This window comes from Mirounga angustirostris, unplaced genomic scaffold, assembly GCF_029215605.1.
Source record: "Mirounga angustirostris isolate CCGP_5_RB_7025 unplaced genomic scaffold, mMirAng1.0.hap1 SCAF_9, whole genome shotgun sequence".
Classification (NCBI taxonomy): domain Eukaryota; kingdom Metazoa; phylum Chordata; class Mammalia; order Carnivora; family Phocidae; genus Mirounga; species Mirounga angustirostris.
In genome coordinates, this window is record NW_026991717.1 from 12206105 (window position 1) to 12220881 (window position 14777).

At 61.1% G+C, this 14777-nt stretch overlaps 1 protein-coding gene across 3 annotated transcripts in view; it reads right to left on the reverse strand.

Moving 5' to 3' along the window:
• Positions 1-3047: 3047 nt before the first annotated feature.
• The window catches only part of RGMA (repulsive guidance molecule BMP co-receptor a), a 44415-nt gene continuing 32685 nt past the window's right edge, over positions 3048-14777 (reverse strand). The window contains exons 3-6 of one of the 3 annotated variants that reach the window (XM_064569946.1): positions 13608-13826; positions 12832-13346; positions 7710-7819; positions 5240-5521 (exon numbers count right to left, since the gene is read on the reverse strand). In XM_064569946.1, the coding sequence (XP_064426016.1) occupies positions 5389-5521; positions 7710-7819; positions 12832-13346; positions 13608-13826 (977 nt within the window). In that variant the 3' untranslated portion in view covers positions 5240-5388. Of the gene's footprint in view, positions 5522-7709; positions 7820-12831; positions 13347-13607; positions 13827-14777 lie in introns of all 3 variants that reach the window. The other 2 variants (XM_064569945.1, XM_045899477.3) reach the window with 2 other exon arrangements.

The following is a 14777-nucleotide window of genomic DNA, read 5'->3' on the forward strand; positions in this document are numbered from 1 at the left end:
AAAGAAATAAAATCTGTAATAATAATAATAATAATAATTAAAGACAACTCAGCTGCATGTGGTTTCCAATGTGTCCCAAAGTAAAATTTTGATTTTTGTGTCCCAAACGCGCCCCTCCGTGGCTCAGTGAGTGGCGCCACAGTTTACCCAGGCTCTCAGCACCCACCCCCGGTTCTCCCACTCGCAAACCCCGCCTGCAGCTCCAGCGTGTTATGCCCCGAAGTGGGTCATTCGTGGCACCTCCGGCACCCCCCGCCCCCATCCCACTTCTGCCTACGTGCCGGAGCGCCCGGCTTCCTCTTTCTCCCTGGAAGGATTCCACTAAAACCCAAGCTGGACACTTCCCGCCCCTGCCCACAGCGGCCAACGGCCTCCTCCGGCAGCTGGAACAAAACGTCACGTCCCCGTCCCTCGCTGGTGGGCCTGCGCTGCTCCCTCCGGCCGCTCGGCAGCCTCACCTGGACCCTGGTCCGTGCGCTCAGGCCGTCCAGCCCCATAGTTTCCTGCTGCCCCTCGAACGCAGCCGCTGGCGGGCCAGGCCCTCTGCCCAGAAAGGTCTCCGCCACTCTTTGCCTGGCTGGTCCCCCAGATGCATGCAGCTGATCTGCTCAGAGGTACCCCCCCCCCCCGGACACCGGGGGATGAAAGCTCCTCCCCACCCTCCTCCAAGCCGGTGGGTCTCTCTCTCTCTCTCTCTGAGGAGCCCGCGTCCCTTTCCCCTGCGGTGCTTGTCCCCCGGGGACATCCGATCGTGTCACCGTGCACTGACCGGTCTCTCCAGCGAGCGCGCAGGGCAGTCTGTCTGTCGGGACTCGGCCGCACGGCCCGAGCGCAGGCGCCCGGAAGGAGTGCGCGCGTGAACGCCGAGCATGCGCCGTGGCCACGGGAGCGACCGCCACGTTGCGCGGCCTCGCGCTGCCGCTCGGGAGCCCACGTGCGCGGCGGCGTGTGAGCCTGAGCCTGAGCTCGCCGCGTTTCTCTGGTGACCTCGGGAGGGAGGGACTCCTAATTCCGTGTTACAGACAAGGGCTCCAAGGCTCCAGAAATCCAAAGGAGACCACACAGCTAGTGACGGGCAGAGCCAGTCTGGACGCCAAGCGGGCCTGCAGCCCGAGACCAAGCGCCGCGGCCCCCCCGCCCCGCCCCACGGGGCTCCCTGGCGTCAGTGATGAGCCCCGGTCACGCCCGGCTCGGATGCGTCTCTGCCCAGGGCTCCCGGTGAGGGTTTTCACCCCAGAATTTGCCCCCTTCATCACGAACGACCCTCATGCATGTGTTGCCGGCAGACCTTGCCCTCCTGACGAATTCCGGTCGGCCACACAAACGCTCCAGGAGTCTCTGCCACACATCAGAGTGCTGGGGTGCAGCGAGGGGGACGCACCTCCGTCTGCTAATGCTTTTACCTCCAGGCCGGCTGGCCCGCACGCATCTCGCTGGCAGAGGCGGCTGTTGCAAACCCAGCCCGCACTGCAAGCTGAAGCCCCTTCTCGGGGATCATTTAGCTCAAGACGCCGTGCTCCATGTTCATGATGAAATGCAAATTTCCATGTTCGTGGGCGACTAGTAGCATGGTACTGGGAAAGAGTTCCAGCTGGTTAAGTTTAGGGTCCTGAACGAGTTCCAAACCAAGACTATTCTCTGGCAAGTGCCGTAGCATTTTCATCTGATGGTGAACGGGATTTTTTTTAGTTTCAGTCCTGTGTGCCCTGGCTTCTCCATCCATCGGTTCTTCCGCGCTGGTCAAGTGCCAGAGACTCTGCTGCCTCCGTGGCGCCTCCCCCGTGAGTTATTCCAACCCCAGCTACTACTGAGAGAGAGACAGAGAGAGAGAGGGAGAGGCCTACCGGTCCTGACAGTTGGGGCAACAGGAGAAGATGTGTAGGTATGTTCGGACTCATTTTGTCCCTTCCAGTCTGGTTCTTCCTGCCAGTGCCTGGAATCTCACGCTCCCTCTGGGAACCTGGGTTCTAGAAGGTTCTCCCTTCCTGCCTTTGACCTTCTTCTTCAGTTTGGATGGGTTACATGCTCACTCTCTGGATTCCTGCCCTCACTAGCCTTTCAGCTTACTCCCCTCCCAAGCTCTCAGGGTCTGTGTGGCCCTCTCCCCTCTCCTCCCACCGACCGCCTCACTCAACCCCTCCTGCTCTGGGGAAAACAGGGATACCAGCCCTGGCACACTCCCTGAATGCCAGGCCCCGTCCTGAGTCCTTTACAGGAATTAACTCGCCAATTCTCCCAACAACCCTATGGGATAGGCACTCCCCACCTTACAGAGGAGGAATCAGAGGCTCAAGAGAGGTTAAGTGACTTGCTCAAGGTCACAGGGCTAGGAAAGGGGAGCACCCCGGGATGTGGCCTGGCTTAACGGTGCTGCTATTCCCCCTTATGACATTTGGTGTTAAGAGCAGGCCCAGACAGGACAAAAAGGACCTCTTGGGTCCCTGCTAAGGACCCTAGGCAAATCAATTCATCTCTCCGAGCCTCTGTTTCTTTGTCTGTAAAATGGGCATGAATTTGTTCCTGACTCATTGCTTGGTTTTTAAAAGGTGAAATGTGATGACAGCTAGTAGGGAACCTGGCCCCAAGCAAGCCTTGATCCCCTCTGCAGAGCCATCACTCTGGCCCTGGGCTGTGTAAGCAGGGGACCTGTGGGGAGGGCAGTAGCCACAGTCCCAGTTCTAGGGCTCCTAGATTGATGGGGGCAGCTGACCCGGCATCATCCTGAGTCTGAGGCCAGCCCACCCAACCTCGTGCCCCCCACCCCCTTCATGTCCCTCCGCCATGTGGCCATCATCTGTCCCCAAAACTGTTCCAGCCTCACTTAGATCCCTCAAGCCCCATAAGGAGAAAAAGTAATTTTAGAGAAGTAGGGAGCTTGTGTTAAATGGCTTCACGCTCCACAAGCGTCCGCAACTCCCCTTCACGTGCGCACACACGTGGGCTAGCTATGCCCGGACGCACACACCGTAAGGGGCCCCCCCATCGAAGCCAACCCTCCACCCCTCCAAAGGAGCCAGTCTATTCAGAAAGCAAATTCCAACACGCAGTCCAAAAGAAAATAACAAAACAAAAAAACCCCCAAACTTTACTTGCATTTAGCCGTTAATAAATAATTTACAATATGTACATGCGGTGACACTCTACACAGGTCGCAGACACAAGGACGCAGTGAGGGGGCCCCACTTCCAAGCAGAACGCAATCAAACACAACCAAAATAAAGTGCTTCACTTTTTACTTCCAACACAGGGACCATCTAAAAACCAGCAGGGCGGGCAGGGGCCGAGCCTCCTACCTGCCTGCCCTGGGGTCGGGCAGAGAAAGGGGACCTCTTGGAGGGGAGGCGGGGAGCCTCCTGCGCCAGTGTATGAGAGGTCCCTGGGGAACAGCAGAAGGGCTGCCCCGAGACCGAGACCGAAGGGCCAGGACAGTGCGGGGGCTGTGGGAACCGCCCTCCTGCCCCTTTTGGGGGTGGAGCCTGGCCCGGTGTTGGTCCCTGGGTTCTCTGGGACAGCAGCAGAGGCGGGACTGGTTTGGGGCTCCTCGGATGGGCAGCCCGGGCTGGCAGGAGGTGGGTGCCAGGGCTCTCAGTGGCAAGCCCCCCTCTCCTGGCTGTGTGGCCACGGGCTTAAGGGAGGGGACTCGAGGGATGAGACCAGCCAGGGATGCTCAGGGCTGAGAAGCTTGCAGACCCTGCTCCTCTCCTCAGCCTGCAGACGTGGGTGGACAGGTGGGGGGAACGAAGAGGATCAGGGCAGGCCAGCTGGCCCTGTCCACTGCGCCTCCTGCCCACGCCCTGCGGCCCAAGCTCCCCTTCCCCGGGGGCTCTTGCCACCTGCCTGAAAGAAGGGGACAGAAAGCAAGGGGTACTTCTGTTTAGACATTTAGAAATGAGGACATGACCTCCTAAGCACGGGGGGGGGGGACTGGGGGGCGGGGAGGGAAGGAGCCCGAGAAGAGCATCGGAGCCTGTGAGTGGCGTCGCTCAGACCTCGTGCTCACAGCCCCTGCTGGCCCAGCTGCGGGCTTGGAGGCAGGGACCCGCAGCAGGGACCCGGAGCAGGGACCCGGCAGCCAGGCTGCGCGCGGGAGTCTCCTCGGCTCACAGGCAGGCCATGGCAGGAAGGCACCAGGCGGGCACAACCTTTGGGTCAAAGGATGACAATTTGCTAAAGATGCCGAGCAGCCCCCCAGAGTCGTCCTAAGGCCCGAGGGGAAAGGAGGCCCCGCCCGGGGGGGGAGGGGTCCAGCCTCGCGGATGCCTCAGCCCCTCAGCTTAGTGGGTGCGAGTGTGCTCGTGTGAGTGTGTGTGCGTGTGGCGGGCACGGGCAGCGGTCGGCTGGGCCTGTTTCAGTGCATTGCAGGGGCGGGGGGTGGGGAGGAGCTCGACTCTGATCAATCCCAGTGTCTCTGGCAGGGCAGGGGTGGGGGGCTTCGGCCTGAGGGGCTCTGTTTTGCACATTCACACTGCGGGGCGGGTGGAGGGGGGCGGCTCCCCCCCTCACACAGCTCAACTGTCACAAACATCACAGCACCAGTCACCACGACCTCTCAAGGCCCCCTGACGGGGGGGGGGTGGAGGGGGGAGAGGCCACCCCCTGCCCCAGCCCTTGCCAGCACACAGCCCAGGGCAGCTCTGAGGTAACCGTCCACAGCCCGCCGGCCAGTGGCTGCCTCCTCTCCTGACCCCTGCAGACCCTGCAGGGCCGTCCCCTCCCCCCAGCCCCCGTGCCCCCCGACGGCCCCAGCCCTCCTGCAGCCGCCCACCGGCTCAGGGACGGGCAGCCGCCCCTCTCTGCCCTACGCGGCCACAGCCTCCAGGAAGGCGGGGAGCAGGGCGAGGAGCAACAGGCTGCCCAGGAGGGGCCGGGGGGTGGGGGGCAGCCCTGCGGCGGCCGCCCGGCCCGGCGGCTCCCGAGTCCTCTCATACAGGTGCAGCCTGTCTTTGTTGGAGTGCAGCATCTTGACGTCCTCCAGGGCGTAGTAGGCGGCCAGCGTGAAGTTCACGTCGCCCGTGGTGAGCAGGTCGAAGACGCAGGCCTGGTAGTAGAGGTCCTCCACGGGCAGCTTCTCCTTGCACTTGGCCACGGCCGTCTCGTACGGGAAGGTGTCTGGGGCCGCGGGCGCGGGGCTGGCGGCCTCTGGCCTGTGGGGGCCGGGGCCCTCGGCGTTGGCGCGGAAGGCCTGGAAGTCGATCTGCTGGTTGAGGGGGCAGCCCCGCAGGCAGAGGTAGAGGCCCTGGCTGTCCCGGTCCTCCACGGCGTTGACCACCTCCTCGGGCATGCGGACCGCGAACGTCAGGTAGCGGCCCACCTGGCGCACCACGATGGTGGTGCCGATGTACTTGGCCTGGATCTCCACGTGCTGGCCTGACACCTTCTCCGTGATCTTCAGGCTGTTGGCCCCGTGCTTGTCCCCACCGTTCTTGGAACCGTCGGCGAAGGCGGCGGGGAGCTCGTCCATCTCCGCCTGGTACACCTTCTGGTCCACGCACTCCTGGAAGTTCTTGAAGATGATGGTGAGCTGGGGGGAGGAGGGGGAAGGGGGTGGAGAGAGGGGGTCAGCGGTGCTGAGATGGTGGTGTGGGGGAGGCCCAGCCCATGCTGGCAATGCTGGGGACAGGAGGGGCCCCCATGATGCCCCAAGCCGTCCCTCCCCATTTTGGTCACCTTTTGGTGACACCTGCATTATTATGCACTTAGTTTTTTTCTTTAAAACAACTTGTTTTACTCTAGGACAAAGGGGAAAAAAGGAGAGAGAGACAAACCAAGAGACAGACTCTTAACTATAGAGGACAAACTGATGGTTCCCAGAGGGGAGGTGGGTGTGGGGGGAGGGGTGGGGGAAACAGGTGATGGGGATGAAGAGCACGCTTATCTTGATGAGCACTGAGTAATGTATGGAATTGCTGAATCCCTATATTGTACGGCTCAAATTAATATTACACTGTATGTGAAGTATTCTGGAATTAAAAACTTAGTAAAAAAAAAAACCAACTTGTTTTATTGAAAACAAAAAACAAAAACAAAAACAAAAAAAAACGGACTTAGAATGGGAACTTTAAATCACTCCCCTAAATAGAAAACCAGCTCATTTACTATATATAGAGGTGGACCATAAAAAGAAAAGCACAGCTAATTAAAAATAAAACTTCATTATCTATTATAGGAGGCTGAGTAATGGCCCCCAAGATATCAGGCCCTAATTCCTGGAACCAGCGAATGTTACCTTCTATGCAAAAGAGACCTCGCAGAGGTGATTAGGTTAAGGACACTGAGACGGCCAAGTTATCCAGGATTAGCTGGATGGGCCCTAAATAGAATCACGCGTGTCCTCCTAAGATGGAGGCAGGGGGAGAGGGGACCATCGAAGAGGGGAAGGCTCTTTCCACAGAGGCAGAGACCGGAGTGGGGGTGCCCATAGCCCAGGGATGCTGGCAACCACCAGAGCCTGGGAGAGGCACCGAACGGTTTTCTCCTGGGAGCCTCCAGAAGGACGGACCCTCCTAACGCCTTCGTGTTAGCCCTGAAAGACTCATTTCAGATTTCCCACCTCCAGAATACAAGACCAGACATTTCTACTTGTTGGAAACCCTGAATTTGTGGTGGTTGTTACAGCAGCGTCAGGCAACTAAGCTGGTCCCCAACCGTCTCACGTGATCTCTCAAGCCGCCCGCGGACCTGCCGCCAGATGCCTTCCAAAGGGCCGTCAGCCACTGGCTGAGCGTAACAGCAGGTGGATGAGGACAGACTCAGGCTCACAGAGAGAACGGACAGGCCGAGGCCTGCAGAGGCCACTGTGGCAGGGCTGCCCTGAAGGGTCACCCAGCCAGGCCTCGGAGGTGAGCAGGGGGAAGAAGGAGAGGAGGGCACCAGTCAGAGAAAGGAAGACGGGGGGCGGGGGGGGGCTCCAGGGTGAGCACGCAGCCCCCACGAGGGCAGCAGGGAGGCCCATGTCTGCTGGTGCCTGCAGCCAGGGATGAGGGGCTGCACCAAGCTGCTGGAGGAGAAGCAGATGGTGGGGGGCTCCACAAGTAACCGTCCTCCTGAGAACCACAGACGCAGGCGCGGTTGCTGCATCTTCTAGTCCTGTGGGGCGCTGCAGGGGAGGATGACATGACCTCCCATTCAGAGTGGAGAAGAGTCAGGCTCAGATCAAGGGACTCGCCCAAGGTCACACAGCCAGCAAGAGGTAGAACGGCTTTAGTCTCTTGGTTTCCAGCCCCTGGGCTCTTTTCGGCCACAAGCCCCCAGGGTGGGAGGCCTGGGAGAAGGACGGAGACAAAACAGCCCGGGGAGCGAGCATTTCCCCTTGTTATCCTGGCTGAAGGGCCAGGCTGCTCTTTCCCTCCATAATCCTAACTAGGAAGATTGCATGGGCTGGAGACAGGAGTCCAATCTGGGAGAGAAACCACCACCCCTCCTTCATTCCTATGCCCAGGTGCCAACTTTTTACCACCGGTGGCTTGAAGACCCCTGCCCCCTGAACCGAGGGTAGCTGGAACCTGAACTCCGGCCCAAGGCCAGGGAGGGAGGCCGGGTCATGGGGCAAGAGGGCACCCAGGCCTTTTGGGGCCCCCTGCTAAGCCCCCACCCCTAACCTGCGCATTGCCCTCACCCCCCTGGGCCACCAGTCCTAGAACTTGTCCCCTGTCCCCAGGAGGGGAGAGGCCCAGCCAGCTGTGTAATGGGATCCCTGAGGGGTACCATACCTGCAGGCTGAGGGGGCCCCGGATGTCCTGGCCGTGGCTGAATTTTGTGCTTGGGCGCCCTGGGCGATGTGGCAGTGGGAGGGGCACAACGAAGGCCTAGCAAGCAGGTCCTACGGGCAGGGGGAGGCAGGAGAGCTGTGAAGGACCTCAGCTTGGGCCCAGGGTCCGGAGAGGCCGGGGCCCAGGGTACGGTCTGGGGCCGGGCCACAGGCCAGGCAGTGTGGCTACAGTTTGGGAGGTGGCAGGGGGGTGGTGGCGGCGGCCAGGGGCACAGACAGGAGGCCGAGGGGAAAGCAGGCAGGGAGCCGCCTCAGCCTGGAGCCTCAGGAGCAGAGCTGAAGTTCTAGGCTGAGCCAAACCAACAGGGTATCGAGGGCCCGGCTGGAGGTGTCCAGGCTGTCTCATCACTGCTCACACTGGTGAAGCATACGGGTGACTGGGCCGGGAGTGCACGAGGGGCCTGGACCTTCAGAGAGAAACTCCTCTCCCCCAACCCCAGCCCGATACTCAGAAAGCTGAGGATGAGAGGCGGGCCGCGGTTGGGAATTTTGGGGACTCCAGACTCTTGGGCCTTTGTGGGCCCCCTCCTCCAACACAAATATTAAAAGTACATTTTGTAACCACACTGGTGTCAAGACTAATACAGTCGAGGTTGGATGATGCTGACTTTTCCTTCCGACTTGAAAACGAATGAAAGCTTTTTCGTGGGTCCCTGCATGTCTTGGGGCCCCTGGCGCTGTGCCTGTTGGGGCCCAGCGAATGGTCAGGATGGACGGGGACACATTCTGCTGTCCACACGGGACACAAGGAGGGGCTGGTGCTCCGAAGCTGGAGGCCGGGGGGCCTGCCAGAGTCCAGGCCCGGGGTAGGCACGGCGTCTTGGGCGCCGGACTCCATGTCCCCATGCCTCCCTGGGAGGCCACCGCCCGGTCCTGCGAAGCAGTGCACCCCAGGTTTGCTGTGGGATGTCACAGGTGGCTGCAGCCCCCCCATCCCGCTCGGAGCCCTACCCGTCGGACCCCAGGAGCCTGCCACCGCCCTGCCATCCCTGTCCGACAAAAATGCCCACTTCCTAGCTCCACCTCCTGCTGCTTCCTTCTCTCGATCCCACGGCGCCCGCCCCGATGTGGAGGCTGCCTGTGGGGGGCCGGGAGGTGCAGCCAGGGAGGTCTGGGCAGTGGGTGGTCCTGCCACTGGGGGGCGAGCGACGGGGGGCTCTGGTGTCCCTGCCTGGTGTGCCGGGGAGCAGGGGGGTGGGGGTGGGGGGCTGCTGGTTTCCAAGTGCTATCCGTCTCCTGGAACAGGAAAAGCTGGTTTCCCTCTAACAGTCATCTCTCGCGGAGACAGGCTCCTGGAAGGCTGACAGCCTGCTAGACTCTTCTTGGCATCAGCACCAGGGACTCCACCACAAGTCACAGCATGAAGGGGCCTGTCGAGAGCCGGGCGGCTCGCTGCTAGCTCGGCCACGGGTACGGCTGCCACTCCTGTCTTGGCCGCCCCCCTTCCCAGGGGGGCCCGAGGCCCCTCCACCGCGCCAGGCCCGGCGCTAGGGGCTGTACCCACACAAGGCGGGCAGAGTCAAGAGCCTTGTCCTCAAGGAGCTCACCCTCCAGGGGGCGACAGACCAAGGAGACGAGTTAGGCGGTGGGACGGATGGTGAGTTCTAGGCAGAACCAGCACAAGGGAGAGGGGAGGAAGGCAGAGGCGCGAGCTCCTCCTCTTCCGGAGCCTCGGTTTTCTCATCTGTACAGTGGGGGTGCTCCCAGCACAGCTGGAGGGAGGGTGGTGGAGCTGGGGGCTGAGCACAGAAGGAAGTCCCATGGTGGCAGGAGGCTGGCTAAAACGTCAGCTTGGGCCGGCAAACACGGCATCGCGGCCACCTTCGAGATCGGAGGGATGGGCCAGGCTGGATATTGCTGGGGTCCCAGGAAACGAGCCAAGGCCCCTCGGGGTGAGGGGAGGGCCAAGGGCAGTGGGCTCAGGTGGGCAGAAGAGCCTGGCAGAGGGCTCTTGGGAGGAGGCACAAAACCCCCCTCAGAGAGAACAGCCCCTTGACTTCTCGTGCTTCCCCTGAGGCTCCAGGCTGCCCTCCCGTCCCCGTCCCTCTGCCAGTCTTCTGGCCCCGTCCTTCTGAGCCAAGCTCTGCAAAGGACTTGGGGGAGGCCCTCCCCAGTGCTCTGGGCAGAGCATCCTGCACCCACCCCAAGGCCCCCCTTGCCTGCTTTGGTCCTCCATGATCAGCCTGGGAGTGGCCACAAGGGAGGAAGCCCCCCGCAGAGGCTGACACCAAAGTGGTGTTTCGTCAACGTCTGCGGAATCAACGAATGAACAAAACTGACACCTGCGCACCAGAGGCCCAAGAGAACAGGCATGGGCAGGCCAAGGGCGCTGGAGAGCAGAGACTGGTGTCTCTCACCCGGGTAACCCGGTCTGCTTGGGGGCCTGAGACCGACTTGGCCATAGACACGGACCCTGTCATGGCTGGGTCTCCGGGGGGCCCAGCCTCGTGTTGCCTCCTGGCTGGTGAGGAGGTAGCAGAAGGCTGTGGGGCTCTCGGCCTGCTGGGGAGACTGAGGTGACCCTAGGTCACAGCAGAGAGGGGCTGGGTTGGTCAAGCTCTGCTGGGGAGCCCCCTACTCTCTGGAACCTCCATGCTGGGATAGGAAGAGCAGTGCTCCCATCCCTGACTGGGCACTTCTGCCCAATGCCTGGGAGCCTGGAGCCGAGTGGGCCTTTGAAGAACACCGTCAAGTGCCTGGATCATTAATCCATGTGGTTTGGGGACAGCATCGCTGGGCTCAGGATCCCAGGCTGTGCCTGGGAAGAGCTGAGTGTGGTATCCAGGGGTTCTAAGCCCGGGCATGTCACCCCAGCCTGCGGGACCTGATGGGACGTGGCCTAAAGGCTCTTGGCCCCCCCTGCCGCCTTGCCTGTCACAAACCACAATTCCTCCCAGGTCTGTGCTTGGCTCTGTTATCACATCTGGTGCTCACACCAACCTGGGTTAGGAGGGGCCGGGCTTCTGAGGTCCACGTCGCTCTCATATCCTCAGACTTCCCTGTGTGCCCCTGCCAGGGTGGGACAGGGAGGCGGGGTTCCCTCCCCCAGTCTATTTGCTGCCGGATTTAGAAGCTGTAGCCTCAGGCTCCCGGCGTTCATTTATCTTGGCTCTAGGGAAGGAGGGAGGTGGGTAGGTGGAGGGGCCCCAGGGAAGGCGGCTGGGTCCTTGACGAGGGCCCCCCCTCATTCTGCGGAGGGCTGAGAGGGTGGCCAGGCTGGAGAGAGTGCTGGCTGTAATTCTGCCGCCCACCAGGCTGCACAGCCTGGTGCCAAGGGCCTGCTAGGGGGTCCACAGGGCAAAGACCCACTTGTTTCTTATCCTGCAGCTAGGCCCAGAAAGAGACCCTCTGGAGGCATGCGGGGGCCACCAGGGCAGAGGGAGATGGCGGGAATCTTCCCGACTGCCAGGTCACCTCGCTGTCCTCCTGTGGGACGTGGAGGGACAGGAAGGAACAGAAACGCCCTTTGTGGACCAGCCTGGCGCTGCCCAACGTGTCGCTTTGCAACGTGCTTTTCCTAGGAAAACAGACCCACTGCCAATCCGGAACCCCCTGGGGGCTCTGGTGGGCCAGGCCTTGAGGTGGCATCCCCTGCACTCTGAGAGCCCACCAGCCTCCTGGCCTTGAGGCTGCTCCTTCTGGCTGAGGTCTGAATAGGGGGTCACGGGAGACCCTCCTGGAAGCACGTAGGGGAGGGAGAAGATGGGGGTGTCCAAGTGCCTGGGCCACGGGCCACATCCGTGGCTGCCTCTGGCTGTGGCCCTGTGAGCAGGACTTGAGTCCTGCCACCCAGACTGAGGCCTTCTGGGGTCAGAAGATAACCTGCTCTCTGTGGCCTCTGGGGTGCCAGAAGGGGACAGCCACTCATGGCCAATGAGAACATGCCCATCTACAGAGCCCCCTGGCCCAGGTCAAATGCTAGCTCAGCGTTCCCAGCCCACTGCACTTTGGGCAGAGAGGCACATCCCACTTTGGGGATGCGTCAAAGGGAGCTGCCCCAGCCAGGCAGCGCTGGCCTGAGGGAGGAGGGAAAGCTGCATGGGTGGCCCCTGGGATGCTCAGTAAGCTGCTTCTCTATCCTGGCTTGTTCCATCTCCCCGTGTTCCCAGACACCACAGCCACTCTGCCTTGGGGCTGCTACCTCTCCGTATAGGCATGGGGCAAAGAAAGGGCAGGACGGTGGCCTGCTGACCCCATCAGCATCCTAGAGCCCTGGCCTCTAAGCCGGGGTCCCTAACCCCATCCATGCCAGAATCACTTGGGGCTTTAAAACACACACACACACACACACACGCCCACCCAGAGATCTGGTGTCATACCAGCCTGGTGGGGGCCCGGAATCACTATCTTCTAAAATCTGTTCAGTTTGTAAAGGTGTGAACGTGAGAACCCCTGGGCAGGACCGCTGTCACCTCCAGGGGTGCTGGGTCCCCGTGTCCAGGACGGTCGGAGTTCTCCCTCCCTGCGGGCAGTGATGGAGACACACCTGCACAGAGGCTTCTCTTTTATCAGGATTTAATACTGGAGTTCTACCAAAATGCAGTTTGAGGGCAAGAAATAGTCCCAAAGCCTGAAGCCTAGTGCTCTGGGCCGTGTTTCTCCTTTACACCTGGACCCGGTGTTTGCCCAGGTCCGCAAGCACACACACGCGCATGCACACAACCGGAACTCAGCTTCCTGAAGTGTGTACCCTTCCCACGCACAACGCATTGGCAACCTGCCTTTCCTATCGGTGTTTGGTTGGGCCAGCCTGTTCTACCCTGGCCAATTAAAAAAAAAAAAGTGACATGCTTTTGCTGGGTTCTGACCTCAGAAAACTGATTCCACAAACCCCTAAGCAGGCAGCATCCAGCATTTGAGAAACATCACACTCTCGGCAACGTGAAGAGGTGGTTCCTGGTGGGTTGAGCTCATGACAAAGACCCTCTAGAACATTTCCTTTGTAAACAATCAGCCCATTTACTGGAAATAAGAACATGGTGGGGGGGTGGGTGGTTGCAGGCGGTGTCTGGCTCTGGGCCCCGGTGACAGCAGGGCCGCCCAAGCCCCAGTCTCACCCTTACCTTGCTGGTGGCGGTGGCGGCCGAGCCGGGCAGCACAGGTGTGTTGGTGACCTGCACGTTCAGGTAATTATTGTCGATGAGAGGCCAGGCGCCCTGCACCTTGCAGGTCTGGAAGCGGTCTGTGAAAGTCCTGAGGTGCGGGTCCCCGAAGAGGCCGCAGTGCGTGTAGTTGGGGGCCGCCGAGTGCTTGTGGAAGCTCTTCTCGTAGTGGCAGATCTCGGGGCTGTCGGAGCGCTCCTGGCTGTCGCCCGGCGGCGGCAGGGTGCGCAGGCGCGGCTGCGACGTGGGGCCATCCTTGGAGCAGTTGTACTGGCTCATGAGGTCCTCGATGCCATGGACGGCCGAGTGGTAGGCCAGGTCGCCCCGGCAGGTGCGGGCCGTGCGCCGCGTGCACAGGGCGTAGGTGCGCAGCGCGGCGCAGAACTCGGGGGCGTCGTCCGAGGCCGGGGAGTGGCTGCCCGCCGTGGCGCTCCAGAACTCAGAGTTGCACTTGAGGATCTTGCACGGGGACACGGCTGGCGGGGGGCGGGGGGAGGAAGGGACACGCTGTCAAGGCCAGCCGGCGGGCTCCCGCCTCCTCTGCCCCGCGGGCGCACGCCCCAGGACCTCTCTTCCCGGACGCGCCCCGCCCCGATGGCCAATCATCCCCGCCGGTGGGCGTGCGCGGCGGAACCTGCCCTGCCCAGCCTTCCTCCGGCCTGGGGTGACCCCAAGGGGCCACGCGTGCAGAGCGGCCTGCCGCCAGGGCCCGTGGAGGCCCCTCCCACAGTTCCCACCTGCGGCGTGGTCAGTGTTCCTGGGCAGCCGGACTCGGGGAGCTGACAAGCCACCCTTGGGCCTTTGACATCTGCTGACACCGTCACAGCTATCCCCAAGCATTGTGGCACGCTCAGCAGAAATGTGGCTGGGACTTAAGGCCCACTGTGTGTGCTGGGCTCTGCGACCGTGTGACCTCGTACAAAGCCCTGGACTTCTCTGTGCCTCGTCAGATTTACCTAGAAAATGAGTCATAGTAGTATGTACCTTATGAGGCTGGTCAGAGTGGTAAAGGACCAAGAATGGCACGGACTAGAGCAGAAGGTCAGTGAACGTTGGCTAGTATGATTACTCCATGAGCTTCGGTCCCAGAAGGCCTGGTTCCGGGCAGCTTGTCTGCAAGAGCAAGGGCAGCTTCCCTCTTGGTTGCCATCGCTCCATCCCTCCCTCCTCTGTTCTGCTCAGGAGAGCATGCTGGGAAGCAACGGAGAGCGATAGCGTTGGATCTGGCCTTAATTCATGGTTTTTTTAAAAGTCACTCACAAGCTTTGAGATTTTAGTGACCATTAGCTACGAGGGACCATGCCTGAAAACTGTGGCTTTAACACACCTGAATCCTGGAGGCTGCCCTTTCCTGGCCTCCCCGATCCTTTTGCACAGTCCCTAGTGACTTCAGTGGCCAGGCATGCAGACCGGCAGCAGGAAGGAAGGTTCTACAACAGGCTCCAGGAGCACAGGGGCCGGCAGACCAGCTGGGAGGCCTGGCCTCTGCGCTCGCAGCCCAGAGCTGGAGTGATCAACAGGAGGATGGAACGACTGCTCCAGCCGCTCCTGACCGGGCCCCTAGCCAGGCTTGAGAACCCCTGGAAAAGTCAGTTTGCTTCTTTGGTGCTGGCCTTTTACCTCCAAAATCAAGTTGCCAATAAAGCCAGGGACAGAAATACCTAAGGGCAGGCTACGGAACATCTGAGCATCGGCCCTGTGCCCGGACACCTGGATGGCCTATCTTTTGGAGATCTAGGCCTCGGCAGGCCCCTGCATGAGCTGAAGCTGACCTGCCCAGGTCACACACCTGGGCACGGGGGAGCCCGTGCTCGTCCTAACATTCGGGCTCCTCTCCTAACTTCCCCTGTATTTGTCACCACTGCTGACAAACGAGGCTGTTTCCGGTGAAGTCTGCGTGGACATTT